Consider the following 26,784-nt stretch of genomic DNA (forward strand, 5'->3'; position numbering starts at 1 on the left):
TTTGCTCCAAGTCTCATTCTAGTTCTCAGTTTCCACAACTCAGTGTGATTTATTAGCTTTGCTAAAACTTTTCAATCTTTGGTTTTAGTTATCTTGATTGTCTTTCAATTCCGACTGCAAATGAAATCCTAGTTATGTTTTCTGGATTTTTATTTCATTTTCTTGTTATTGATTGTTAAAATATTTGTTATTGATTTTTTGAATTTGATTACAATGATCTAGATTGATAATCTTGTAACATATAATGCCACAGTGATAGTAAAATATTACTCCACAAGTCTGCACTCTCATACATAAATAATTCTCTCAAACATTTCTAGTGCTCAATAACATCAAAACCATGTAGGTTGTCAAAGATTGTGTATCCAATTCTTGGTAATTTGAAAATTTGTCGGATTATTTGCAAAAAATAATTATAGGGATTAGACCATGTATATAAACATTTCATAACAAAAATATAGTAGTCCCAAACACCTAAATAAATCTCAAATTTGAATTATCAAGTGACATAATTTTACAATAGCATCCTTAATCTATATCTATATATTAAGGCATAAGGCCTTAAAAGTGAAAATTTCAAAATCCCCACAATTACCCTTGGTCAAAGGGCTAGTATCTATATATATATAAAGCAAAAGGTAGAGAATTGTAAAACATTCAAAATACCAGAAAATGCCCTTGATAAATACAAACATTAAGAATTGAAATTATTAATTAAAATGTCCTTGGATAATGGATCATATTTTTATGAAACACAACTACCCATTATCTTTTTTAATTCTAAAATAATTTTAAATTTTTTTTATTTAAAAAATTATCTCGCAGGCACGGGAACGCTTGCGGAGAGGCTAGTATATATATAAAGGCAAAAGTAGAGAATTGTGGAACATTCAAAATATCATAAAATACCCTTTAATGTAAACATTAAGAATTGAAATTATTAATTAAATGAGGATAATATGGTAAAATTACACTTTTTCATATTTTTAAAAATTAAAATAAAAAACAAAATCAGATAATGGATCCAATTTTTATGGGACACAACTATCCATTATTATTTTTTAGTTCTAAAAAATTTAAAAACCCAATTGGCACACACGCAAGGAGCTAGTATATCATATTTTTCACTGCCCCATAAAAGAGAAATGATTTTTCTTTTTCTTTTTGGAGATTAAAAAAATGGATATTCACTTGCAACAAAATGGTTTAACAAATGTGATGGGCCTTCTTGACCAAAATGCTCAAAAGCCCAAAGGCCAATTCTTTATGTCTGTAAAAATCCAAAAAGCCCAGAGCAACGTAAGCAGTCATTACTAGTCTTTCACTGACCAATTTCCAGCTACGCTCCCATGGCGGACTACCCGACTCGGCGCCCATTGGCCCCCATCTCATAGCACTCTTGCAACGCCCACACTCCGATTGAAGCTCACTCCCCCGCCTCATGGCCCTTCCTCTTCTTCTTCTCAGACCGATCCTATTGCTCTCTTTCTTACTTTTCGCCCCAATTCTCAATTTCAAAGCTGCCTTGGGATCGGTCACCGAAGAAGATTTCTCGGAGGAGTTGCTTCTGAGGCCATTGCCGGATCGAAAGGTGCTGGCCCACTTCCATTTCCGGAGCAGGGCCCCGCATACCAGCTCCAATGGCCGCCATCACCATCTCTTCCCCAAAGCCATATCTCAGCTGGTAGGTCATTACGTGCCTCTGCAAACATTTTGTTGTTTAAATTTGTTAAATTGGGCATAGGATAAGAAAAAAACTGATAAATCTTGGATCTTGCATCTGGGTTTTGTTTAATAAGGGTGCCTAAGGTAGTATGGTAGCTGAATAGGTGTTGTAAGTGTTCAAAATCACCTGTCTGAGCTTCAGCATTGAGATTTTTTGTTTAGGGTTTATTATAAATTTCACTCTTGATACCTCAACTTGGGCCAGGTTGATCGGGACAGCTCTTGTCTGAGCTCTTTGTATTGTGTTTGCATGTGTTTCTAGTCTGTTTTTCATGTAGTTTCCAAACTAACATAATTCCCGTATATATGTTGTTTAGAAGAAAAAGAAACTAGAGGTGTCTAATAATGATTCCAGAGGAAACTGTTAGGTTTTGGTAATTAATGTTCTCCACTGGTGTCTGCAACCTGAATGTGGCATGGGCATGACACTTACAAGACTTAGATTTTCAGCTTGCTATTTAGTCTTCACCAAGCTTTGGGGAATGCTTCTTTTAGTTTAACCCAGATTAAAACCAACATTTTAAAATTTCTTCATCCCACCATTTTGTGTTTTTTCTCCAATATGTAACTCATCCAGGATCCTTGCTGCTAGCACAACCCAACTTTAAACTTGCCTAAAACATTTTTCTACTAATTCATGAAATTTTGGTAGTATCTTAAACTACTAAGTAACTTGCGGGATAGTGTTGGTTGGACAGGTTCAGAAGTTTCATGTTAAGGAAATGGAATTATCTTTCACACAAGGTCGCTGGAACTATGATCGTTGGGGTGGGTTTGATCCCATATCAAGCAACAATGCCAAGCCTCCTGGAGTTGAGTTGTGGGCTGTCTTTGATGTCCCTCTTGAACAGGTGGATGATTCTTGGAAGAATTTAACCCATGCTCTTTCGGGTCTCTTTTGTGCTTCAGTCAACTTCCTAGAATCGTCTACAACATATTCTGCTCCTGAATGGGGCTATCGCCCAGCACCTGGCAGTCTGAGGTACGGTACATTGCCCCGTGAGGCTGTTTGCACTGAGAACCTAACTCCATGGCTGAAGCTCCTTCCTTGTAGAGATAAAGCTGGGCTTTCTGCATTAATGGATAGACCATCTATCTACAAAGGATTTTATCATTCACAGCAGTTGCGCTTGACCTCAAGTGAATCTGAATCAGAGGAGGGAGGTTCAGGAATTGTTCTACAACAAACACTCACAGTTGTTGTCCAGCCCAATAGTGAGAGAAATGTTATGTCTTATTCCCATGAAACAAAATTACAACCAAGCTGGTCCTTGACTTCAATTTTTGGGAGGATGGTCACTGGAAGATGTGTACTTGCCAAGTCTTCCACCATATACCTTCAGCTTGATAGGGGGCTAGTTGGTCAGCTGGATTACTTGCAGAAAGAAAATGAGTTATCTAGTGCTGATAAATCTGTCTATGAAGGTTTTAGTAGTAACCCTGGATTTGAATTGTCTGTTAAGCCGGACAGGGTATTAAAAGAACTGAATGGCTTTGAAAAGAAGACCCCATCTGTTGTGTATGAATTTTATATTGAGAAGTACAGTGAGTCTAGGCCATTTGATTTAGGCCTAACTTGGAAGCTTCCTGTAGTTTGGTCCTGTCAGAAAGCACCATTACATGCTAGTAGGTTCTTGATGGGAAGTGGGAATGAAAGGGGTGCTATTGCAATATCCTTGAGATCTACAGAAGTGAGTGATGAGTTTTTGCATACTGATATGAGTGAAGGCAGGTGCAAATTGGAAGTTAAAGTTTTTCAGGTTGTGCCTTGGTATATTAAGGTTTATTTTCATACAGTGCGAGTGTATGTTAATGAACAACCTCAAGAAGTTTCAGATGTTGTTGAAAAGATGCGTGTTTCACCTTCTGTAGACAAAGTGTCACCTGGGGTGATGGAGATGGTCCTGAAATTCCCTTGTGGAATGAAATCAGCAGCTATAACCTTAGAATTTGATAAGGTATGCTTTGGAATTTCTTTTTCCTTTATTATAGCATTGGTTGGCATGAAAGTTATTAGAAATTTTCAAGGGGTTATAACTATGCTGGAATTCCTGTGGTGTTAAAATTCTTGCTAAGCTCATGGAAGACAATCGTGACTGAAGCATTGTTGATGGGAAATTTTTGTATCATCCTATTTGCTTGGAACATAGGCTGAAGTTTGAATGTACACTAAATTTATTCTTTACTTGTTTATTTTCTTATGACTGTTATAATATCTATGTAGGGGTTTTTGCATATTGATGAGTATCCTCCCGATGCCAATCAAGGATTCGATATTCCAGCAGCCATTATAAGCTTTCCCAACTTCCATACAAGCATGCAGTTCTTTACGGATAAATCTGTGGATAGGTCCTCCATCTTATCCAAATTCCAGGTATTCTAACTGCCATACGTTCTTTGGTGTGCACGTCACAGTGCTTGATTTTTATGCCTGTAGTTTACTCTCTTTATTTGTGTAGGAAAACAATGCTGTTCTGGCATACACAGAAGTATTACTTGTACCGTTGACAACTCCTGATTTTAGCATGCCTTACAATGTTATCACAATTACATGCACTGTATGTGCTTTGTATTTTGGTTCTTTGCTCAATGTACTTCGAAAGCGTGTTGGTGAGGAGGAAAGATCTTCAAAGAGCAAAGGTTAGATTATCTATTTGTTTCATAATATTTGTTGGAAATCTCATGGTTTTACAACACAGCAGGAATGTTCCTCTTTTAGCTTGTTACTCTTTCATTAACAGTTAATGCAGTTAATTGTTTCCTTTTCAATAAATAAATACATCGAGAGAGACACTTGAGAGTTATATGGGTACCAGGAATAGTCAATCATGCTCAACAGTTTCTCATCTTGTATGATTGAATTCATTAGCCTTGAATTACCAATATTAACTACAGAAACTTGTAATTTGCTGTTGTGTTTGCTTTCTTATTTCACTGGCTTATGATGTTCAGCTTCTCATGTTTGTTTGCAGCTACCAAGGAAACTGGTCGGCTCCGACAGCTGTTATCTAGGGTGTCTGCCAAGCTGAGAGGAAGACCATTTGAGCCGCCTCAGCCGCCTTCCAATTCATCATCCTTCATCAGTTCAAAACTTATACTTTTTATACTTGTGGCTGGAATTGCTGTCTTTTGGCAAGTTTATTTTGGATGATGTGTCTAAGTCATTGTACAATAGGTGCCAATTAGGTCCTTTACTGTACAATATGAGCTTGCCATTTTTAGAGCCCTAATTCACATGAGGGGTAGAACTTAGTTACAGTATCTTCAGTACTGTAGTGCTCCCCCACAGTGACCTCAGCCCCAATTGTAGTCGGCCATGTTCACATGAGGCTACATCACTAAACGTTACACTATTCACACAGGCAATTGACCGTAACAATTCCGCTCTTACAGTCTCCTATCCCTACTTGACGAGGCTGGGGAAGCTTACAACTACACCAATGCTGCAGCGATCGCGAAACTTGAAAGTCGGTATCGACTTTGGCTGAAGTAGAAGGGGGCTGGCAGAGTTTGCGTTCTTGTGTTTGCCAAAAGAAGTTCAAGAAGGAACAGAATTAATCCTACCATGTCTATAGCCGTTTGATATCTGACCTTTACCTTTTCTTTTGTAGTTCGTTCTTATTTCAGTTCAACATTTTTGGGTTATGTTTGTCCAGTTTTGTGGGCCGAAAAACGCTTAAACAAAGGGAATTTATTATTCTTCAATTTTCAGTCTTCGAATTTTCTCATCTATTGCTTCTGTTTTCTTTACACTGAGTGAATGAAACACACATATGATGATTGTCAATGCTGGAATTAGGTTGCCAAACCAAAAGTCTTTTCATTGTTCTTACATTATACTCATCATTTACAAGTTAAATCAAGAAGCATAAAAACCAAACCAAACTATGAAAGAAAAAGGAGAACCAAGAAAAAAGAAAACAAGACAAACATGAGAAGCTTCATAAAATCTCTTTGTAAGGAGCAGACGCGACTGCCTCATCTTCTCTATTCCTCTTCATCTTCCCCCTCATATAACTGCATCTAAGTTGGGCACCTGAGATGCTGCTGGAATGGCTTGTACTTCTTCCTTGGATATCTGAAAAATCCCATAGAACCAGTTGTGTTAACTTATAATAAAAAGTTAACCCAAAAACAACCCAGAAAAACCAATTCAAAGTTAAGCCAGAATGAATCAGTACCTGGGTTAGTTTCACTTATTTTTAGCTTTTTGAGCAAGTTTACATCTTCTAACAATTGCTTTCTCTTGGAAGAGCAAATACCAATTCTGCCATTGCTTTCAGTTGATGGACCTGGGTTGCTTTTCCTCATCTTTTTACTCTTGATCAGCAAGCTGTCATCTTCAAAAGCTGCCCTTCCTCTGTTATCAACGACCTCGTGTAGTTCATGTCCTCCTGCAAAATCAAAGATTCAATCTTTCATGATCGAAACGAACCAACAATCAAATCTGAAGGTACCTACCCATTTACCCAGAACAGATAATAAAATAGTTGGTGGTAGAACTTACGCTTGGTGCCAACTTTGCAGAGCTTGCCATCAACGACAATGGGGTTGCTGTCGTTTTCCCCTGTTGAGAGTCCTTTAGCAGAGAAGAAAGAAAGGAGGGACTTCCAGGTGACTGAGGAGGCGATGAGGTCGAGCCCTCTGCTGATAAAGTGACCGTTGAGCTTCAGGGTTGGTGGGTCCAGCCCAAACGTTCTGGCTATGGAGCCCAAGTCCAGCCTCTGCTCCTCCCATACCAACAACGACACCGTCTTTGCCACTGATGGGCAGAACAGCTTGATCGTTCTTCTGGCTTTGTTTTCTGCCATCTTTATCTCTCTCTGATTTTTGTGATTTTGGGAGCTACCAGCTAAAGCAAGAAGTCGGTTTTTATTTATAAATTTGTATTTTATTTTTTGCTTGTAAATTTTTGTATCGGTCTCACAGTGTGGAGGTTCCAAGTTCCAACGGTTTCTGGAAGTGTCTAAAACTTTTCTTTAGGGCGGGTCCTGGTGGAGGTGATGTAACATTTTTATTCTTTGCCATATAAACCAAAGTAAATCAAAATTACGGATGAAATAGGAAAGAGAATAGGTGACGATTTTGACATTCTAAACTTTACTGAAGTTTTTGGAAATCCCTTGTACTCGACTCCCCATCACTTAATATCGCTTATAAAAATAATAGAAAATTACTTCAACACGAAATGTGAAAATGGATAAAATAGGAAAAAAAAAATCGATATTCATAAAATATTAAAGAAAAATTACAAGATTCAGCAATATAGAGAGCAAGCTTCGCAGATGAGTTGCACTTTTATTATGAAATCCTAAGTAAAGAAGGTGAAATATTGAAGGTGATTGAATCAATTAACGGCTGCGATTGAATTTGAATCATTGAAGGTGAAAATAAAATAAAATGGAAATGATTGTTTTGGGCTTTGACTCCATCTAAAATCTGGCACAATATTTTTGGGGAAGTCGCAGTTGCAGACCAGTAAAAGAAATTGGGCTAGTTGAAGATTTGAAGAACCCAATAAAAACAAAAGAAGAGAGGAGCCCAATCCTACGTGGCCTATTCTTTTCTTAAGAGCCAGGAAGCCGAAAGGTATAAATTGAGAATCAAAATATTCACAAGCTGAGAAGGTTTCAGAAATCTCTTGAAAATGGCTGTCCGATCTTTGCAAGGCTTCCATTGTAGGACTTCTCTGAACCCACTTCATTTAAACCTCCCCATCTCTATCCCCATTTCATCTCCAGTTTCTAATGTAAAGCGCAAACCTTGCCCACCCAAATACAACAATGCCTGTTCCGGAAGTTGACAAGAAAATGCTTGGGGAGCTTGAAGCAATGGGATTTCCAAGACCTCGAGCAACACGAGCACTTCATTATTCTGGTGAAGCTTTTTCCTTTACCATTTTCAGCTTTCAAAATTTGAAGAAAATCTTGAATTACTTGTGGTTTAAAAGTGTGCCTAGAATTGGTAATTTGAAGTGTTTATGGTGGAGGGTTAAATGAAATTCTTCAACTTTGTTATGATGATCATTTGGTCCAGATTTAAGCTTCTAATGGAGTTTAATAAGTATTCTTCTTGGGAGGATCTAAGAATTTTGTGTGCATTTGAGGCTTGGTTTAGTTGAATTCATGTTTGTTTTGGTTTGGTTTTCATACATGTGCATGTTCTAGATTCAAGTTTGTAGGTTCATTTGTTTTTCCTTTTTACCAGGCAATGCTAGTTTAGCGGCTGCTATAGATTGGATCGTTGATCACGAGAACGATGCCGACATTGATGAGATGCCCTTGGTATGATTTGTTAGCGTACTTTGGTTGTGCATCTTTATTTCATTGCATTCAGGTTTCCAGTGCTACAACAAACATGTCGAATTGGTGGTGTTCGGTTTTTAAAGCATGAGACAGATAACAAAAAATAATTTCCAGTGGGATTTCATAGAGGATTTACTCTCAACTGGTCAACTACTCACAGGTAACAGTGGACATTAGCATTGGATCTCCAGAACCATTCTATTTCACAGAAGCGATGAAAATAAAAGCACAGGAGTTAAGGTTACTTTCTCATCATCCTTATCGTTTTATGTAACATTAAATGCACTTATGCACACATAGGTTCCCTCTTCATTAGTTTCAACTGCCTGTTCGATTTCTTTTTTCTCAACTCTTTAATCTTTTGATTTCTTTAAATTACATGATGTTTGAGACATTTTCAGGGATCGAGCACGCCAGAAGAAGGAAGAAGAAGAAAAGAAGTTGGAACGAGAAAGGGAGAAGGTATTGTTCAGTTATCTTTGTCATTTTTATCTTTGTTGTTTGACCAAATCATGACGAATTTGGATTGTATAAATGATGAACTTTCGATACCCTTTTTTTTCCCCTTCAGATTAGGGAAATTATGGTTCCTAATGAGTTGGTTGTTATTGAATCACAGCATGTCACCCTTGTTTTCTTGTTCTAATTCTTTGGGATTTGACTAAATTTGCAGTTAGAATTCTGTTTATTTGCTTGTTAGGCGCTCTCTCTACATCCCTCATCAATGTTGTAAACTGAAGCTGCAGAGTCTTTATCCTTTTGGTTTTAACCAACCCAGATACTTTTTTTGTTTTTGTTTCAGGAGAGGATTCAATCTGGTAAGCAACTCATAGAAGCAAAACGAAGTTTACAAGAAAATAAAAGAAAACGGTCTGTCTCAATTCAGTATTTGTTCTCTTTGTTTCTGTCTGTTTTATTTCATTTAGCCTAATACTACTTCTGAGTGGAATAAGAACTTTGTCTTCTCAGTAATATAGAGTTTCAGAAAGCTGAGAAAGAGGAAGAGAAACGAGCAAGAGAAAGAATTCGCTGGAAACTAAAACAGGATAAGGTGCTTAGATAATGCTAATCCACTTTTCTTTTAGACATATGCCCAAAAAGGGGTTCATAAGTGTTGAATTACTCCTAAAACTGTATGCATGTCTTTACAGTTAGAAAGAAGGGTCAATCTTGGATTGCCACCAGAACAGCATGTAGCTGAGGAACGTACACCTGCGGTGAGGATAGAACAGGTATCAATATTTTGTACTGGTGTCTATAGATTTAAAGTTTCATTTATCTCATTGAAAAACATAGTTTTTGCTGGGAATTTCATAATATAAAATTATCCTGAATGTTATCTTCCTACTCTTTAATGTCAGAATCCATTTCCAGTCCGTTCTGTTGCAAAATCAGAACGTATGAGAGAATGTTTACGGTCCTTGAGGCGCAACCACAAGGTATATGGCTCTGATTCACTTTTTCAACGTAGTAATAGGTTCCCAAACTAGTTGTTACAAGAAAGAAAGTAATCTTTCCTTGTTGCCCTTTTGAGCTACATCTTTGAATAACAGAAAATAGTCCAAAAGGATCATTAGGAGCCCTCATAGCTATTGAAATATCAAAAATCTGTTTTGTTTCATAACACATTGGTCTAGAACAACCATGAATACCCATTAGTACCATGCATTACTTATCATAAAAGAAAAATAAGGAGATCACAGAAATGTTGCTTTTAGTAGGCATATTTTCCTATCGATTGGTTTTCTTTGGTGGGTCTAGGATGACGATGCTAGAGTGCGACAAGCCTTCCAGACCCTGCTGATTTATGTTGGAAATGTTGCAAGGAATCCTAATGAAGAAAAATTCAGGAAGATCAGACTCAGTAATCCATTATTCTTGGTAAGCTGTGCTTTGACTTATCTCTTCTGTTTTCCGATTTAGTGTGTGCCAATGCTTGTTAGTGTTCTTTCTGTTGGGGATGGTTAGAAAAGAAAGGCTTAGAATGAACACAATTAACAACGGTTATATATTGTCTAAATTCGTGTTTATTGAAATTTATTGAGCAGGATAGAGTTGGGAGTTTGATTGGAGGACTTGAATTCCTTGAGCTCTGTGGGTTTGAGACAACTGAAGGGGGAGAGTTTTTGTATCTTCCTCACAATAAGGTTGACATGGCAACATTAAACTCAGCTGCTTCTGAGCTGAAGTCTGCATTGACAAACCCGTTCTTTGGCCTTCTGTAGGGGGCAAGAGAGACTTGTGATACAAGGTTCAATGAATTGGGTCTTAAACTTGGAGGGAAAAGTGGCTAAAGTATGCAGCGTTGATGAATTATTGATTAATCTCTAGGAATGTCATGTTAGAAATCTTATACTGAGTCTTTTGCCTTGTTGTAAGAATTTTACTTTATGGAAATTTCCCATAGTCGTCCTACCTTCCTCTGTATTTATGTACTAATTAGCATTCTATTTGTTCAAGAAATATTAAGCTGAGGAATGAAACAGTTGATCTAATACAGCCTTGACTTCTTGAGATAAAAAGGCCTGCACAAGGCCTCATGTGCTGAATTAGTATAAATATAGAAACAAATGAATTCATCTTATCATGTATACTACTCGCCCAGCATCAACCTGCAGAACAACTCCATTTGATCATCAGGAAGTTCCAGGCAAATGCTGAGGCCTCGCTTTCCTTCCGGTCCTGGCAGCAGCATGACAAGGCCCGGCTTGAGTAGAACCGACATGGTGCACTTAACTTGTCCCCATGAGAATTCACCATGCTCTATCCCCAATTTCCACCATGACACCAGTGAGAAGCTATCTTCTTCACAAGGTACCCCTTTATTCACCTCTAACCAATCTATCCCTGACCTCACATACTCATCATCCAATCTCTCTACCCCTTCTTGCACCTTCCTCACGAGGGAAGAGTCATCTTCCTCCTTAAGCTCCTTCACAGTTGCATGTGCAAAGGCAGGAACCAATGCATTTCCAGCAAATCCAGGCGGGGCTGGAGGCACAACTCGTTTGCGAACATCGACTGGAATCAAAATAGTCGAAATTTTTTCATCTGGCATATCAACCGCAATGCTTCTTGCCTTCCAAGTCATTGCTGCAACAACTTGAAAACTAGTGCAGCTCTTCAACTTCCCATCTTTAAGGGCTGCCTTCTTCAAGCTGGCAATACGATCTTTGGACAAATAGATAAGGCGCGTTGGGTTAAGAGTTGTGGATAGTTTCATGTTGGTGCCACTCATACCACGGACAGTGAATATGCCAGTTCTATCAGTGGCTTTTGAGTACTCAAAATGTGGGAAACTGATGTTTGGAGGGTTTCGAGCTTTGAACATTGTTCGATCTGCATTTGGTCGAATGACTAAGTTACCACCGCGAGTTAGAGCTGCCAAATTTGCCTCAAACTCCCGGACTGCAACCCTGTCAACTGCGCAATGATTGAACCTGGAGGCAAACACTAGGCTTCCACATCCAAGCTGAGTGAACTGACACAACAAACATACATTACTGTGACCAATTTGGGACTTTTGTTCATTTTTCACAGCCAAAGATTGATCAGAAGGACTTATTTGAATAGTGAAATGACGATAACAGCAGACCTGAAACGACACAAGGGGCTTATCTTTGAGATCCATTTCCTCATCCTCTTGTGGCAAGAAAGCAACAAACTGCCTGAACTCTTTCTTGGGTACCAAAAGCTCACCAAGTTCATCCAGCTTGGTATCTGTCCTAGCTGCAGCAACAACAACACCTGCACCGTTGCATTCTATTTCAAAGCGATTGCTGTCTTCCAAACTTGGCACAAGCCTCCCGGCTAAGAAATCAAATTCAGCTAGCAAGGGACCGAGTGTGCGAAACAAGCTATGATAAGCCTCGGAGAAGCTCATCCCATTGCTTGGAGGATCAAAAAAGATAACCGTCTCTTGGTACACAACAAGGGCCAGGTCTATGTTGGATAAGAAAAGTCTCCGGGGCTGTTTCGGTTTTTCTGGTGCAATTACAACCTTCTCAACTAATTTCACATTCTCCATTGTCGATGGTTTATATCTGGTCTGGGTGAGGTTTCTGAATTGATCAAAAGGGGGGTGTTTTTAAAGCATGAAACGAAGCACAATGTGGCTTTCTGCTACTAAGAAAGCAGTTTCATGTAATAAATAAACTTCAATTGTGTTAAAAGGAAAAGGCCAGTTGAGGGGTTACCAAAACTGTACATCAGTTGAGTTCAGGATTATGCAACTCCAATTGTCCATGCGATGTGTAGTTACTTTGACATGTTATGTTGTATGTGTCTATGAAATCAATTTAGAGCTCAAATTAACATTGCATTGCATCTGTGTAATTAATCTATCTACTTGTTGTAACTTCCATTAACAAGCATATTGTAGTCTTCATTTTCCCTTTCAAGATTGAAAAGAAAAAAAACAAGTGGAGAAATTAAATTGTAAATGTTTAAGTAAACAGATATTATAATTGGAGAGTTAATTTGAAGAGCAACTTTACATATATCAACCAATTCGAGCACCCGTTGACTAGGCTAGACCCCGTTGATAGTTACCTGTTGATTTTCAAGCCACTTAACATTAAATCAATGATATGAAAACAAGATATTTTTGTCTTCTGATGGTAACAAAAATTATGCATGTCAGATAAAAAACGGTGCGTTTTGGTGACAAAAGATTCTGAAAGTAATTTAAGAAAATAAAAAGAGAACAAAATTGTAAAAGGCGGTATTCGTTGACACGGTGCGTTTAGGAGCACCAATTCACCAATAAGCAAATTCCAATCGTGCGCCGAAACGGAGGCCCGAAATGAAACCCTCTCCGAAAAATTAAAAGATCCCGAAACCCGAAACGCCAAGTGACGGCATCTCTCGAATTCTCAATTGTTTAGAGCAGAAGCGCCTTTTCTGTCTTCAATCAATTATCTTTCATTCCTCTCTCTCTCTCTCTCTCTCTCTCTGGAATTCAATTCCTTCTAGAAACCAAGTGCTTCTTCTTTCACTAATAAACTAGGGTTCGGGTTTTCTCTCCGTCTCTATATGTCACTCTAGAATTTCAAATTCCAGACTGTTAGGTTCTTCTTTTCCCAATTTCCGACCCTCTAGGGTTCAAGTTAGTGTTCAGGGTTGGGATTAGGGTTCTAGTAATTAGCAATAAGGAAGATGTATGCTGATCGAGAGGAAGCTGATACCAAGAGGTCGATAAAGGACCGTCTTAATGGCAGCTTCAGGGATAACTCTGGTCGGCGTAGACAAATAGCAGGAAAAAGGTTCGATTTCTTTTCACTCTCCTTTTCATTTTGAAGAACAAATTGACGGTAATCATTCTTGTGGAGGTTTTTGGATTTTTCTTCATTTGGACCCGAGTTTATACTTGTTCTAGGTTTGAATTCTGTGTTTGAGTGTGATTTTTGTTGCTGTTTTTACATGGATTATATAAAGGCATTTAGGAGGTACGCGTAGATAGTCAAAGTAGGTGACAGAACCAGGAATTTAGCCCTGCGGGAGCAAATTTAATGGATAATAATAATGGTAATATCAGTATGCATGCAGAAGTTTGGATGTTGATCAACAATACTTTCATTAAAGTTCAACAAAATAATGCAAGTAAATCCCTACACGTTTCACATTATTAGCAATGCCATCAAAAGACATCTTTTGTATGTATACATAATACAATTGAATTGGTGTTCAGCTCCATTGATACCGTTTTGATGAGATGGGGATTCTTTACAAAATGGAATATCGAAGCATACTTAGAGACCGTTTAACTCCTCATTTTTACCATTTTTCCTATTTTACCACTTGACTCTTCATCTTTCTTATTACAATTTCGAAGTTTTTATTTTTTTTGTGCATTGCCAGTACTTGAAATCTACGAACTTTTAGTTATTAGTGTCATAGATTTCTTTGATAAGATGGAATTGCGTGGCAATTTTATTAACAGAGTGGACTTTTTATTTGTGTGTCTGGTTTTGTAAACCATGGGTGTGTTAATTGGGTAATCTGGCGATAAATCTGGTCCTCGCTGTGGAATTCTGAAGATTTCATGAGATCTCTTGTGGTAATAGTTTCAAACTCGATGAAATCATTGCAGTTGCAAAAATACTGCATTTGGTGTTGCAATTTGGCCTTCACCAGAGGCTTTAAACACATATGGTGTACATACTTATTGTCTGAAAGTTCAGGGGGATACAATCTGTAGAATAGTTTCATTGTGTTAATACATATATTAATGATTGATTGTTCTAGGGGTATTCAGTAAATTTATAAAATTAAAAAAAAAAAAAGTTAAATAATTGAGTTGATAGCATATCATTTTGCAGGCAAAGACAAGATGACAAGTGGGAGCATGATCTATATGAGGACAATGATCCTCAAGTTTCAAGTATGGACTATGATACTTTTACATGCAACTAAAAACTGCAGCTATGCTTTTCTCCATTGAGTCATCTTTCTTTGGTTGTTGACTCTGTTAATATCTTGTGAAGATCGCAAAGTTGATGCTCGAGACCTTCGTTTGAAGCTCCAAAGGAAAAGTTTCAAACAATCATCTCAAAGTGGAACAAGATCTCTTTCAGGTGTAAGGGACCTACGGGAAAAGCTATCTGGTACCATGGTCCCACAACCAGTGAACGCCGATCCACCAAAGACAAAAGTGGAAGCTGCCAAACCAGTCAGGAGAAGTACTGCAGTTGGAGCCTCTGCACAAGAGACTAAAAAAGTTACCAACCCAGCTTCTAGAAAGAAGACTTCACAAAAGGCATGAAGTGTTTTATTTCTTTTAATTCCACACTAGCAATCTCCCACGTACTTGGTGTGTTTGAGATTGCGCTCTATATCTGATTAAAATATAGTTAGAATGTTTCACCAAGCGAGAAGCTGGCTTTATGACATATAACGTTGTATATATCTGTTGACCCTGCTTTCTTTTTAAATTTCTACATTTTGAGACACAGAGGGGCGGTTGGGGATTAGTATTTATATGGCAATTATTGAGTCGATGTTACACCATAGTATTCAGAGGTTTCATTAGGACTTGGTTTTTAAGATTGTCTCAATGTAGGATGAAGTAAGCAGTTTTTATACCTTTATTTTACTAAAGGGGTCGGCTGAAGGTTGGATGTTCCAACAGGCACCAAAATAAATTGAAAGATAAGAATAGAACTTCTTTCCCACACTCGGCATCTCCTTTCAGAAATAGGGGTCATCAATTGATGGTGGTATACGGTTATGGTTGCATTGCAATACCTTTAAGTAACAAAGAAGACAATTCATTTTATTGCTAGGTTGAAGTATTGAATTTTCTAATATCCCATACGCAGACACACACATATTCATTACTGCAGTTGCCTCTTAATTACATGACTCATGCCTCTTTTGGTGCAGGCTGGAGCATCAGTGGATGAATTTTTGACGTCCTTGGATCTTGAAAAATATTCCATCACATTTCAGGCCGAGGAAGTATGCAAGATTATATACTTTTTTGAAATTCTTTTTATCACCTACCTCTGAGAAAATATTTTTTTACCTTTGAGTGTTCAATTCCATGTGTTTTTTTTTTTTTTTTTGGTCAAGACAATTCCATGTGTTTATGCAGGTGGATATGACAGCTCTTGTGCACATGACTGATGAGGACCTCAAGGCTCTAGGAATACCAATGGTAAACTAAACAAAACTCCTAGATAAAATTCTTGAAACATGAATTATGAATATCATATGCTAACAATCAATATGCTCGATTGTGGTTTTCGAAACCAAGAAATCCAAAAAAAAATAATTTACTTTGAAGAAATTACTACTCAGCCTATGCTATGCTCTTATGATTTGAAGTATGCTAGTTTAAGTGTTGGTTTTTGGGTGGGTATCAGAAAACGTTTTACAACATTTGTTTCAACCTGGACGAGTGGCATAGAAGTCTTCTGAAGATAATTTGAATGATTAGGTAATATTTAGCTACTAAAAACCATACCTTCCTCACAATAATCGAATAAAAAGTCCTGCAGTGTTGAACAAATTTTGCTCTCCTAACATCAGTCAGAGGTCTTGGAGGTTTGACTAGAACATAAAATTTCAAACATCAATTAGGGCTGATATCATTTGATGGTGCAGATGGTGTTTGCTCTTTGGACCTGAAACTGATTCTGTCAGCTTACAGTTGTGTAGTTTCAAACAGTTCAACTATTTGTTTTTACTTAAATGCAGCTTATATAATGCTAGATCAGTATTGAAAAGGAACTCTAGGCACACCGTAGTGTATTTCTCAGTGAATTTGTTAGTCTCCTTTATTCTGGTGATTGTGTATACTGCAAATAATGGTGAATATACCAGCATTTTGGGTTTTCTGTTGACTTATTGAGTTTTGCTTTCGTAGCTTTGAGCTAACCTTTTTCATCTGCTGGGGTTTTCAGGGCCCAAGGAAGAAGATACTTTTGGCATTGGAATCAAGAGTCTGATGTTTGAGGCTGGAGTTGTTTCATCGCCTTATTTCTTCGTGTTTAGTATGACTCAGTCTAGCAGGCTTTGTTTTGGTTGGTATCAACCTGCGTGTAACTTTATTTTTTACCCCCCTTTTTTTTCTTTCTAGTATACATTGCTGTAAGTGGCTTCAATGTGCTCATTAATGATATAAACCATATGAATTTGCTAGCTTTTAGCTGCCGGAAATTTAAGTTTTAAGGATTTGCTGCGTCACTCTCCCTAAATATATAACTTGAAGTTGATGTGTTCCATCTACTCATGCCTTTAGTACATGCAATTTGGTAGCGTATATTTCTATTTAGCTCCTCAATTTTAAGGAGCCAAGCTTTGCTCATGCTCCGTTTAACTTTGGTTCCCCATGCCATTTTTTTCCTTATTTTCTTGGCACATAGTCAACAAAAGCCAAGACAAACTAGTTTTTTAGGAAGGATAATAATTGGCATTTAGATATGAGTTTTTTTGGTTCTTAATTTTTTTTTTTAATCCTCAGAGACTGAGTTGTATAACTTTAATATATATATATATATATATATAAAATGCTAAAAGGTGATTGTCTCCTAGTCTTTTATCCTTATTTAATAAAATATTTTATATTTTAACATTTTTATCAACCAAGGTCAATTTGGAAATTTTGAATTTTTCACCTGGGCTGGCCCTTAAAGGCAATGAGAGATTTATTCGGACCCAATTCAACAAGGAAAAGCCCAAGAGTCCGTTTCTTCGATCACTTTCTTGCTCCATCTCTCAGGTTCTCTGCGGCCGCTCTCTTCCTCTTCCTCTTCCCCTTCCTCCTCCTCTCCCTGATCTCAATGAATTCTTTGGCTTAACTGTTATCTTTTTTTTTCTTTTTTCTTTTTTTTTCTTTTGCAGACAGAAACTGCACAAAAATGGTGCTTCAAGCAATGAAGAGGGGTTTGGGGAAGCTGTTCTCCAACCGCCCACCCTCCCCAGGCCACTAATTTCAGGGTTTTACCCAAAAGGACCGGGAGATGCTGAATGAGACGAAGCGGAACGCCGAAAAGGCGTTTGAGAAGGTCAAAAAGCTTGTCCAGGAGAATCAGGAGCTGCTCCGCGAAAACCAACAGCTACTCAGCAAGAACCAAGAGCTCACTCAGCGTTCCACTTCCACTTCCACTCCTGCCGATTAACATTAATGGGAAACTTGAACTAATTAACAATTGTTTCCTATTTAGAATTCAACTCCAGAGCATGTGATCAAAAGAAGCATTTTTTTAGTACATCGATGGGAAACTGGAACTAATTAACAATTGGTTTGCTATTGAATTTAAATCCACAGCATGTGCTCAAAAGAAGCATGTTTTTTGGTACAGTAATGGGATGAGATAGATCAAAAAAATCACGACTTTTCCCTACTTCCTTTGTCACTTAATCCTGACGCCACAAGAGATATCACCGACAGTTGAATTGCATTTTCTTTTTCTTCTAATACAAGTGATTGTCTAAACTATTCTAAATCAATCTAATCTATTCTCCGCTCGAACACAAACAATGGAATGGAGCCTTGCTTTGTATCAAACTCAATCGATTTTAGTGATATCATCTCCTCAGGATGACACAACTTTGGTCTTCCATGCTAAGTACTTCTTATTTTCGTGCTTGTGCCTTCTCCATTCTCTTACAGCTGCTAGGAGGACATGTATCGAAACTGGCAGAAAGAAAGGCTGTACACATAGCACAACACCACTTATCAGAACGGTCATTGCGTTAATTTCTAGTGTTAAAATAAGCAGGTCTTGGAAACAAACCGAATAGACGGCAAAACAGTGCTCGAACGAATAGTAGCTGACCGACATGATTGATGGATGAAAAAATGCATCCTCTGCTAGAGATCTTGCTTGTCTAGAGGACACTGATGATAAAACAACTATTTGTTTGAGTTTCTTTGCAATATGAGATGATATACACAACAGATCCTTGAAATGAATACCACAAGTAAACTATCAACAAGGCATATACGAACATACCAGCTGAAGCATTATAAACACCATGTGAGGCATTTGTTTGAGCCAACTTTGCTGCCTCCAGAGAATACTTTACCTGCTCAAGGAGAACGCCACAAAACTTTTAGCTACTTATTCTCTTAGCATATCCAGAAACTGATTAGAAGCACAAGAGTTTAAAATAAAAAAACTAAGTTGATCATAAAGAGGAGTTATGACTTTAATACAGTTGAAGCTAAATGAATACGGACTCCAAGAGAGACAGATCTCCAATTTAGTTTTTCATTGGGATATGAACAAATTTGTTAAATATATACAAACAACTAAATGCAATTATGCAACAGTTCTTCAGCATAACAACTTTGGAGAAACCTTTATGCTACTGATGTAAAATGGAACATTAAAAATATTGTGCTATTGATTTGTCACCTGCTTCCCAATCTCATCCATGATAATCATCCTCGGCAATGATTGAACCTGCATGGAAAAAATTGTCACTCTCATACAAATCTGGCTTAATCAGAGAAATAGGTTCATTAATGCCTAAACTCAACAAAAGTAAACGATGAGAGACGTACCAATCTGGAAAGAGATCCAAGGGTTGTAGCACATGAATGAAGATTAAAACACGTATGCATCCGCGATAAGACATCCAATTCCCTGCAGAAGACTGATCACTAAGAATACCCTCATTTTGCTGAATACCCATAAAAAATCGATTCCAGAAATAGCTTAAACCACAAGGTTTCTAACTTGACTTTAACCAGAATGTTCTTACCATACCGTGAAGCCCCTTTCACTAGCTAAAAGGCTGGATGTGCCTGAAGCCCCAACATATAGGTTATCAGATTTAAAACCAAAAAGTTGCCGGAACTGCCCCATGAAAACTTCAAAAACCTTCTGAAGATCCTGTTTCAGAATGTGCATGCATCAATCTGCGATAATAGAATATGGACATCTAGTCTGTGATGTGGCACATTCGAATTCTTTTCCCTGTGTACTTTGAACATTTGTCTAGAGAAACAATTTTTTCACATGCCTCAGAGGATAGAATTAGGAAACTTAAGATGTACATGCTTTTGATTTCTTCAATATTCAGTAAGGCTCCATAGTAAAAGAAATTATAAGGTAGATATTACCACTCCAACAGAACTAATCCTACCATCTCCTCCACTTGGTATTTCAATTATTCTTCAGTAAGCTTTAAACGTTTTTTCAGTAAAAATGATCTATATTGAGCTTCCAATTCAACATGGTAGAAAATGAAGTAACATTATTTACAAATACAAAGACATAGGTAAGCTTTGATGCACTTCCACTTTTAAATTGAAAACCACATGTTCAAGAGATGGACAAGTCATACACTTGGACAATATTATAAAAAGCTTCTAACCTGATGCGAAATTGTATGTCTAGAAGGATGCTTACTTTCTGAATCCTTCCGACAGGTTTGGGGATTCCAAACAATAACACCTCCCCACATCTGTAACATGCCAATCATCAAAATTTATTCAGATCGGAACATTCCACGAGAAAAATCAGAGAACACTAAATTTAAAGATGATGAAGGCATAATAACTAACTGGAGATATAAAGCTATTTGTCTTAGAAATTTCTCCATCTGGAAGCTGTAGGAGAAGAGGACACTCCTTAGCAGACGGGATATATCTGACAACAAATTGAAGGGGAATTTCAACTCAATATGATCACAACCTAACAATCAGAAAGTATATCAAGAAAATTAATTGAATAACAAAAAGGATTGAGTTAGAAATATACATCACAAAGTGCAACATCTTTGACCTCCCACCAGCTGCGATGGATGTATCCAAGTGCCACTCATTTGAATTCACCTATTAAATTTAACCAACATTGTTATTATAAATAATAACAGTAATTCCATATTAAGAAGTTTGTCCATGAACACATATATGGATATGTATAGAACAATACAAACATCTACCCACATATACATGCATACTAATGGTCTTTTAGAGTTTGTACCCAAACAGTTACGAATTTAAAGAAAATGTAAGTAGTAATATGATTCTTTCTCTAGTTAACAATCATATCATGAGAAGTGAAAGGCTAATGGAGCATACAAAGAAAGGTAGATCCTTGGTACTAAAGATGTAACTGTCCCACTTGTCATCCCAGAAAGACAATGAGGACTTTGGCATATGGTATAACACCTGCCCAAGGGAAAGAACAAACTCAGATCACAATACCACAAATTCAATGGTATTACCATTTTCAAAAGAAAACAGAAGATCTCCTACCTGACTTTCCACGCTTATGTTTGCTACGGGTTTCATAGCCTCGATAATAGGGGCCAACAGAGTCTCATCTACTGATTGAAAGTCCCTGCGGTATAAATGAATGCATGATGAACACACTTGAAGATAACTATTTGGACTTCATTTCAACAAGTGTTCAAGCATATACAAAATGGGAGTCACCTAATAATCTATCAGACCATTCAACTTAAATTTTACCATAATTCAGACGAAGAAATAATCATTCACACAAATCAAATCATGTTGACATAGCACCATGATACTCAGAACAATTGAGCTTAAAATGAATTTATGAAAAAGCTCCATACCAATCATAAACCCAATCACGTGGGTCTGCATTCAGCAGATTAAACGAAAGAACAACCGTTCCATCTGCCCCAACAGGCATAAACTCTCCATGAATCAAACCTTCCTCCTTCCCGCCATTCACAAACACTTTAACAAATATCTCTGCCGCCCTCGAAACCGCCTCGGCCTCCGAAACCCTACCAACAATCCAAGCGTGCCTGTACTTGCCCACCACGGCTCTCACCTCCTCGCCCCTATTCACCACCACCACACTATACACCTCCCCACCTGAACCCGAGTTGGAACCCGAACAACCTCCCAGCACAGACTCCAGAGCCTCATCTACGGCCTCATCGTCGCCGTCCAACTCAACGGAGCGGATGGCACCACATTCCGGCGAACAGGAAGCGGTTCGGGATTGGAGACAGTAGGAATTTGAGTTTAGGACTACTGAGACGGTGTGGTTGGGGCTACAGGTGCCGCATTGAGGAGTTTGGGAGGTCAATTTGGTCATTTGGCTGAGGATGGAAGATTCTAGAGTGGCAACGGAGGATTTCCAGTCGAAGCCAATGAAGATTGCTTGTAAACGACATGGGAATTGGAATGGTTTGGAATCGATTTCAGCTGAGAGGGATTCGATTTCTCTAAACGGCAATGGCGCGCGGTAGATTTCCACGGATTTGTATATGAATGGGACACCTATATGCAAAATCAAAGTAAGAGAGAAACATATATATATATCTAGAGAGAGAGAGAGAGAGAGAGAGAGAGTGACCTAGAACGAAGGAGAAGAGGACTGAAACAGTTAGGATCAGACGCTTGACTCCTGGTTTCGTTTTGCGCATGGTTTTGGGATCGAAATCTAATGCTGGCTCTTGCGGTTTAGACGTTTCTGGGGCTTCTGTTGCAGGAAGCAGAGGTTCTGTGATTTCCGCCATGGTTGTTGAGGCACTGAAGCTCTCGACTTCGTGCTATTCTCACTTGAGTTGAGTTGAACAAATAGAGAGAGCCTGGAATTGGAGAAAAACTAGCGGGCGTCGAGCAAATAAATAAAAAACTTTATGACCTCTAGTCGCAAATGCCGTCTTAGCTCAGCCGGTAGAGCGCACGGCTTTTAACCGTGTGGTCGTGGGTTCGATTCCCACAGACGGCGATTATTTTTCTGTTTCTATTTTTTGTTTGTTCCAGTGCTCAATAAAAGCTTCTTTCTGCTCTCTCTCTCAAAATGACTGAATCTTTCTTCTATGAAGTATAATTTCCTTTATGCAAAATACTTTTTATTTGCAATTCGAGAAAATATAGGTTTTTTCTTTACAAAGTATTATTTTAAATTATTTTAATGTATGAGGAGAGGAGGGGGATCAAATTCATACGGGCAATAATTTCCTTTATGCATATTTTTTTATTTGCAATTATAGAAAATATAGGTTTTTTCTTTACAAAATAATATTCTAAACTATTTTAATGTACGAAGAGAGGAGGGGGATCAAATTCATACGAGCACACTGTCATAATCAACTGGCAAGTCTGTCTTGCAAAGTTAATTTTAATTCAGAAGTTAGCTACTTGGTTTTAGAAACATTGTATTTAAAACTCATAATAATTACATTCAGATTACATAACCAGTGTAGTAGCATCCATACAGCAGGGAATATAATCATAAAAGTAAGAATTAAACTTTTGTTTGCTCCAATTGCTCAGCTAATTTCCTTGCTTCAGCTTCTCCCTTAGCAACCCTTTCAGCTTGACTTCCAGAAAACTTCTTCCTGAAGGCCTCCACTTCTTCATCTTTCTGTGAAACAAGAAGTTAAATGATTACATTGCATTTGCAAAAAGGAATTGAAATGGATACTGGGGATTATGCATGATGAAATGTATATGCATACCAATTCTTTAAACAGAGGATCTGGTGTCCCAATCTTATGACCCGCAGGTAATATTTCCCATGGTTTCTTTGCCTTCTCAAGATCTCCATTATCATCGCGAAGCGAAAATTGATTTTCGGGCAGCAGATTGAGCTCCTTTAGCACCTTAGGTATCATGAAAAGCAAAAGTATCAAGGTGAGAGGTGGTAGAATGGATTAAATATAATGAGGCAAAACTGTGTTGGATGCAAAAGACCATAGTGTCATACCTTGAGAGAAAATGAAGGCATGAAAGGCTCTAGCAAGCATGCAAGCAGATAAACCAGTCCAGCAGAAGTTTTCACGACAAGAGAGCAAGAAGCTTGATCTTGCTTGTAAAGTTTCCAGAATTGGCTCTCCTGCATACATATCAGAACATGTATGTAGTACGCAAACAATATTTGAAGACAGTTTTCAGTGCTGGCTTTAGCTTTTATGAGCTTACTTGTAAATATGCATTGCCCTCACTGGATATGCTCATTGCAATTTTCAGTGCTTGCTTTAACTTGACCTGTTATATCAAATTGATCGGAGATAACGCAACTTCTTCGTAAATCATAGTGCAAAAATGGAAAAAATAGAAGAATAGCTATATAGGAAAGACTCATTTGCACAAGAAATCACCTTCTCCATTGCTTCTATGTATTGGTCCACACATATACCAATTCTTTCTGCAAACCTTCTTGTCAAGGAATGTGATTCACCACCAGAAGCATCAGGAATAATAGATCCATATCCTAGTCCTGCAGGAAATTTTTCGTAGAAGCATGACTTAAGTCAATCAATAAGTTCTATGTGAAGCAATAACTCAGCAAATTTTCTCTCAATTTCATGTCTGCAGACAGCTAATTAACTAACCTTGAGGTTTTGCGATGAAGCTCAACACTCGGTTAATGAAATTTCCCAAGTTATTCAGCAGCTCAGTATTTAGTTTTGCTTGCAAGTCCGTCCATGTAAACAATGTATCTGAGACCTAATCATGACATGATTAAATAAATAAATAAATCAGTAACAACCATTAGAATTTTCAAATATCCAAATACAATGCAAGAACTGGAAATCACTAGCAGCTGGCTGCAGAAAAACAGATTACCTCTGGCCTGTTAGTTAGCAAGTAATATCGCCACACTTCTACAGGAATGTTTGTATCTTGCACATCATTGCCAAAAATTCCTATACCCTTGCTCTTGGAAAACTTCCCTGCATCATCCATCAATGTTAGAAAATGAAAAGTAGAAATAAATTATGATTTTAAACTTCAAGATGTCAAACTTCTACGAAGATCATTGCTTATTCTCGCCCACGTGTACCTGCTTCATACATTAAATATTCGGTAACACTAATGCTCTTCATTAAAGTCCACTTTTCTCCAGTTCCAATAAGCGTAGATGGGAACATAACCTAGAATCAAATTGTACAGCAGATAAGCATTTTGGAAACCACATACAAATTTCAGGCAGATATAGAAGTCTGAACACATGAGATGAGAAAAATTTTACGGTGTGGAATGGGACATTATCCTTGCCCATGAACTGGTACAGCTCAACATCTTCAGGGTTCTTCCACCACTTCTCCCAATCAGGCGTGTAGCACGAAGTGATGGAGATATAACCGATGGGCGCGTCAAACCATACATAAAAAACCTAAGCATCATAAAATTGGCAAAATAAAGTTATCAATCTGCAAATGTAAAATGAAATCTAACAAACCGAAGGGACCTGCAAATTACCAAATATACATCAACAAAGGGAAACTCTTCATCAGTTACATAAATCAAGTGCTAACCTTGTCCTTAAATTTTTCGTGTGGAACAGGAACCCCCCACTTAAGGTCCCTTGTAATGCATCGGGATTTAAGTCCTTCTTTAAGCCATGCATATGTAGTTTGAATAGCATTCTGGCTCCAAGATCCTGCAACAGACATGTCACTGATATATTCTTCCAATTTATCCTTCAACAGTGGGAGCTCTAGAAATAAGTGGTCTGTGTCACGTATACATGGCCTTGCCTGACATACCTGTTGATTGCAACTTTTAAGTATATATAAAACCAGGGAATGTTTAGAAGAAGCAGGTATATATAACAGGTTTTAACTAAATCCCAACAAGATTCATTGGCAGAAAGTATGAAATTCGAGTAGGCCAAACATACTTTACATCTAGGATCCTTAAGCTCAGTTGGATTCAACAGCTTTCCACACTTATCGCATTGGTCCCCTCGTGCAGAGTCATAATTGCAATCTAGCATTGGACAACTGCCTTCAACTAGCCGATCAGCCAAGAAACGATTGCATGTTTCACAAAAGAGCTGGATTGTTGTCGAAATTCGAAACCATTGAAAGAGAAAATGACACATCCATTAGGTTAGCAGTAAAGTGAGTTTCTTTCTTCTGCAAATGAAGATGCAGCATAAGAGTTACACATTAGATAAACATAAGCACATAAATATGTACCTGCTGCATTGTGTTTTCTGTAAGCCATCCATTCTCCATCAGTTTCTTGAAAATAGATTGGCAAACTTCAGTCTGTTGGGGAGTGGAAGTGCGTCCAAATTCATCGAAACATATATCGAACCAATCATAGACCTCTTTATGAATTGCATAATATCTACAAAAGCAAGAGCCACAAATCAGAAGTTCATTCATAAGTCATAACCCAAGAGGCATAATTTTCAACAGGTCAAGGCAAAACTAGAAACAAAAGGCATCGCCATACTTGTCACAAATTTGCTGTGGAGTGCAATTTTCCTCCCTAGCCTTTGTCTCTGTTGCAGTCCCATACTCATCAGTCCCACATATGTACACCGCATTGTATCCACGAAGACGACAATATCGAGCGAAAACATCAGCACTCAGAACACCTGCACCACATATATGTATGACGTAGGATCATAAACTACATATTTGACAAATACAAATGAAAATCAAAACATAGGATCATAAACTACATATTTGACAAATACAAATGAAAATCAAAACAACAGGCAGAGAGAGAGAGAGAGAGAGAGAGAGAGAGAGAGAGAGAGCAGGAGTGAATTACAGCCTATGATGGTGCCAAGGTGAGGGATGTTGTTGACGTATGGCAAGGCGCTTGTGATGAGTATGTTGCGCTTTCCCGGCACCGGTAGCTTCAGATTTCTGCCGTTGCCTTGTCTGCCGTCTGATTGATCATCCATGTCTTGATGCAGCAGCTAAGTTTTGAACAAAGAATATCAGTAGCTTTGTTAATTCACAAAGACTAACAAGAACACAAGTCAACTTGTGGGGAGAGAATAAGGCACTGCCAACTTTATGCTCACCTTGGTAATCAAGTCTCTAAAACAAAGACATCAGCATCACTGACCAAAAGAATTCAATATAATTTTCCAAATTGGTTCCACTAACAGAATCTAATTGGTCTAAGTCTTTTCAGCCCTCAGACTTTATTCTCTTATTCTTTTTTTTTTCCTGCTTAATTTTTTAACAATGGATTATGTTGAACGGAAGAATTAATTAACGACGGCTAATAAAAGATTGGTATGGTGTTTTAATAAAGTTGTATGACGTTTTTATCCAATATTGCGGGGTTTGGATACCATACCCTCCCAAAGTCATTATCAACAAGAATAATATCATTTAGAGATTTTCTATTTAAGCCCCAAATTTCTCTTAGTTCACCCCAATACTTAAATCATTAAACTGTAAGTTTTATTATTGTGTAAAAAGACAAAAAAGGCAATCCAACTTAATACTTAACCTCAGTATATCTATACACACACCCCATACACCCCACCACTCTTCAAATTAAGTTTTAGAAAGGTTGCGTGACGAGGTCTCAAATGTAAAGAAGAGA

At 37.8% G+C, this 26,784-nt stretch overlaps 7 protein-coding genes and 1 non-coding gene across 12 annotated transcripts; 4 read left to right on the top strand and 4 right to left on the bottom strand.

The window, feature by feature from the left end:
* The first annotated feature begins 1,299 nt into the window (after positions 1–1,299).
* On the top strand, positions 1,300–5,430 carry LOC103334292 (uncharacterized). Of its 2 annotated transcripts, none has more exons than XM_008237237.2 (5): positions 1,300–1,684; positions 2,424–3,683; positions 3,950–4,099; positions 4,185–4,365; positions 4,698–5,430. In XM_008237237.2, the coding sequence occupies exons 1-5, from the start codon at positions 1,442–1,444 to the stop codon at positions 4,874–4,876; spliced, it is 2,013 nt and encodes a 670-aa protein (XP_008235459.2). In that variant the 5' UTR covers positions 1,300–1,441; the 3' UTR covers positions 4,877–5,430. The 2 variants fall into 2 exon arrangements, with proteins under 2 accessions (XP_008235459.2, XP_088911487.1); XM_089055361.1 differs by having other exon boundaries at positions 1,338–1,684; positions 2,410–3,683.
* Positions 5,431–5,502: 72 nt separating this feature from the next.
* On the bottom strand, positions 5,503–6,696 carry LOC103334291 (amino acid-ligase). The gene is made up of 3 exons (XM_008237236.2): positions 6,233–6,696; positions 5,907–6,119; positions 5,503–5,803 (listed from the first exon to the last, which is right to left on the bottom strand). The coding sequence occupies exons 1-3, from the start codon at positions 6,534–6,536 to the stop codon at positions 5,667–5,669; spliced, it is 654 nt and encodes a 217-aa protein (XP_008235458.2). The 5' UTR covers positions 6,537–6,696; the 3' UTR covers positions 5,503–5,666.
* A 665-nt stretch (positions 6,697–7,361) lies between these two features.
* LOC103334535 (uncharacterized) lies at positions 7,362–10,525 on the top strand. 2 transcript variants are annotated; one of them, XM_016795187.2, is made up of 10 exons: positions 7,362–7,602; positions 7,933–8,009; positions 8,191–8,270; positions 8,432–8,492; positions 8,833–8,900; positions 9,000–9,081; positions 9,182–9,262; positions 9,392–9,469; positions 9,792–9,911; positions 10,079–10,525. In XM_016795187.2, the coding sequence occupies exons 1-10, from the start codon at positions 7,509–7,511 to the stop codon at positions 10,253–10,255; spliced, it is 918 nt and encodes a 305-aa protein (XP_016650673.2). In that variant the 5' UTR covers positions 7,362–7,508; the 3' UTR covers positions 10,256–10,525. The 2 variants fall into 2 exon arrangements, with proteins under 2 accessions (XP_016650673.2, XP_088911488.1); XM_089055362.1 differs by having other exon boundaries at positions 7,484–7,602; positions 10,084–10,251.
* Positions 10,526–10,623: 98 nt separating this feature from the next.
* On the bottom strand, positions 10,624–12,057 carry LOC103334533 (acyltransferase GLAUCE-like). Its single transcript, XM_089055048.1, has 2 exons — positions 11,626–12,057; positions 10,624–11,511 (listed from the first exon to the last, which is right to left on the bottom strand). Exons 1-2 carry the CDS (start codon positions 12,055–12,057, stop codon positions 10,624–10,626), a joined length of 1,320 nt encoding a protein of 439 aa, XP_088911174.1.
* Positions 12,058–12,885: 828 nt separating this feature from the next.
* Positions 12,886–16,718, top strand: LOC103334290 (Sterile alpha motif (SAM) domain-containing protein). Its single transcript, XM_008237235.3, has 6 exons — positions 12,886–13,294; positions 14,351–14,412; positions 14,516–14,787; positions 15,414–15,488; positions 15,625–15,687; positions 16,436–16,718. The coding sequence occupies exons 1-6, from the start codon at positions 13,188–13,190 to the stop codon at positions 16,478–16,480; spliced, it is 624 nt and encodes a 207-aa protein (XP_008235457.1). The 5' UTR covers positions 12,886–13,187; the 3' UTR covers positions 16,481–16,718.
* A 1,045-nt stretch (positions 16,719–17,763) lies between these two features.
* Positions 17,764–22,107, bottom strand: LOC103334289 (GPI transamidase component PIG-S-like protein). Of its 2 annotated transcripts, XM_008237234.3 has the most exons (13): positions 21,827–22,107; positions 21,072–21,750; positions 20,746–20,830; positions 20,569–20,658; positions 20,246–20,319; positions 20,050–20,134; positions 19,860–19,949; positions 19,245–19,375; positions 19,045–19,126; positions 18,896–18,943; positions 18,491–18,563; positions 18,272–18,375; positions 17,764–18,187 (listed from the first exon to the last, which is right to left on the bottom strand). In XM_008237234.3, the coding sequence occupies exons 1-13, from the start codon at positions 21,987–21,989 to the stop codon at positions 18,071–18,073; spliced, it is 1,821 nt and encodes a 606-aa protein (XP_008235456.2). In that variant the 5' UTR covers positions 21,990–22,107; the 3' UTR covers positions 17,764–18,070. The 2 variants fall into 2 exon arrangements, with proteins under 2 accessions (XP_008235456.2, XP_088911489.1); XM_089055363.1 differs by lacking the exon at positions 20,569–20,658 and having other exon boundaries at positions 21,827–22,055.
* Positions 22,108–22,131: 24 nt separating this feature from the next.
* On the top strand, positions 22,132–22,204 carry TRNAK-UUU (transfer RNA lysine (anticodon UUU)). Its single transcript has one exon. It is a non-coding gene; the product is annotated as a tRNA-Lys (tRNA).
* Positions 22,205–22,562: 358 nt separating this feature from the next.
* LOC103334288 (putative methionine--tRNA ligase) lies at positions 22,563–26,361 on the bottom strand. Of its 2 annotated transcripts, XM_089055262.1 has the most exons (15): positions 26,252–26,361; positions 25,993–26,143; positions 25,669–25,813; positions 25,407–25,560; positions 25,106–25,261; positions 24,741–24,971; positions 24,455–24,598; positions 24,266–24,356; positions 24,049–24,155; positions 23,814–23,928; positions 23,580–23,698; positions 23,401–23,466; positions 23,186–23,314; positions 22,938–23,081; positions 22,563–22,843 (listed from the first exon to the last, which is right to left on the bottom strand). In XM_089055262.1, the coding sequence occupies exons 2-15, from the start codon at positions 26,126–26,128 to the stop codon at positions 22,724–22,726; spliced, it is 1,857 nt and encodes a 618-aa protein (XP_088911388.1). In that variant the 5' UTR covers positions 26,129–26,143; positions 26,252–26,361; the 3' UTR covers positions 22,563–22,723. The 2 variants fall into 2 exon arrangements, with proteins under 2 accessions (XP_088911388.1, XP_008235455.2); XM_008237233.3 differs by lacking the exon at positions 26,252–26,361 and having other exon boundaries at positions 25,993–26,233.
* Between the last annotated feature and the right edge of the window lie 423 nt (positions 26,362–26,784).

Source organism: Prunus mume, linkage group LG6 (genome assembly GCF_029339155.1).
Source record: "Prunus mume cultivar Tortuosa linkage group LG6, ASM2933915v1, whole genome shotgun sequence".
In the NCBI taxonomy this organism is placed as follows: Eukaryota; Viridiplantae; Streptophyta; class Magnoliopsida; order Rosales; family Rosaceae; genus Prunus; species Prunus mume.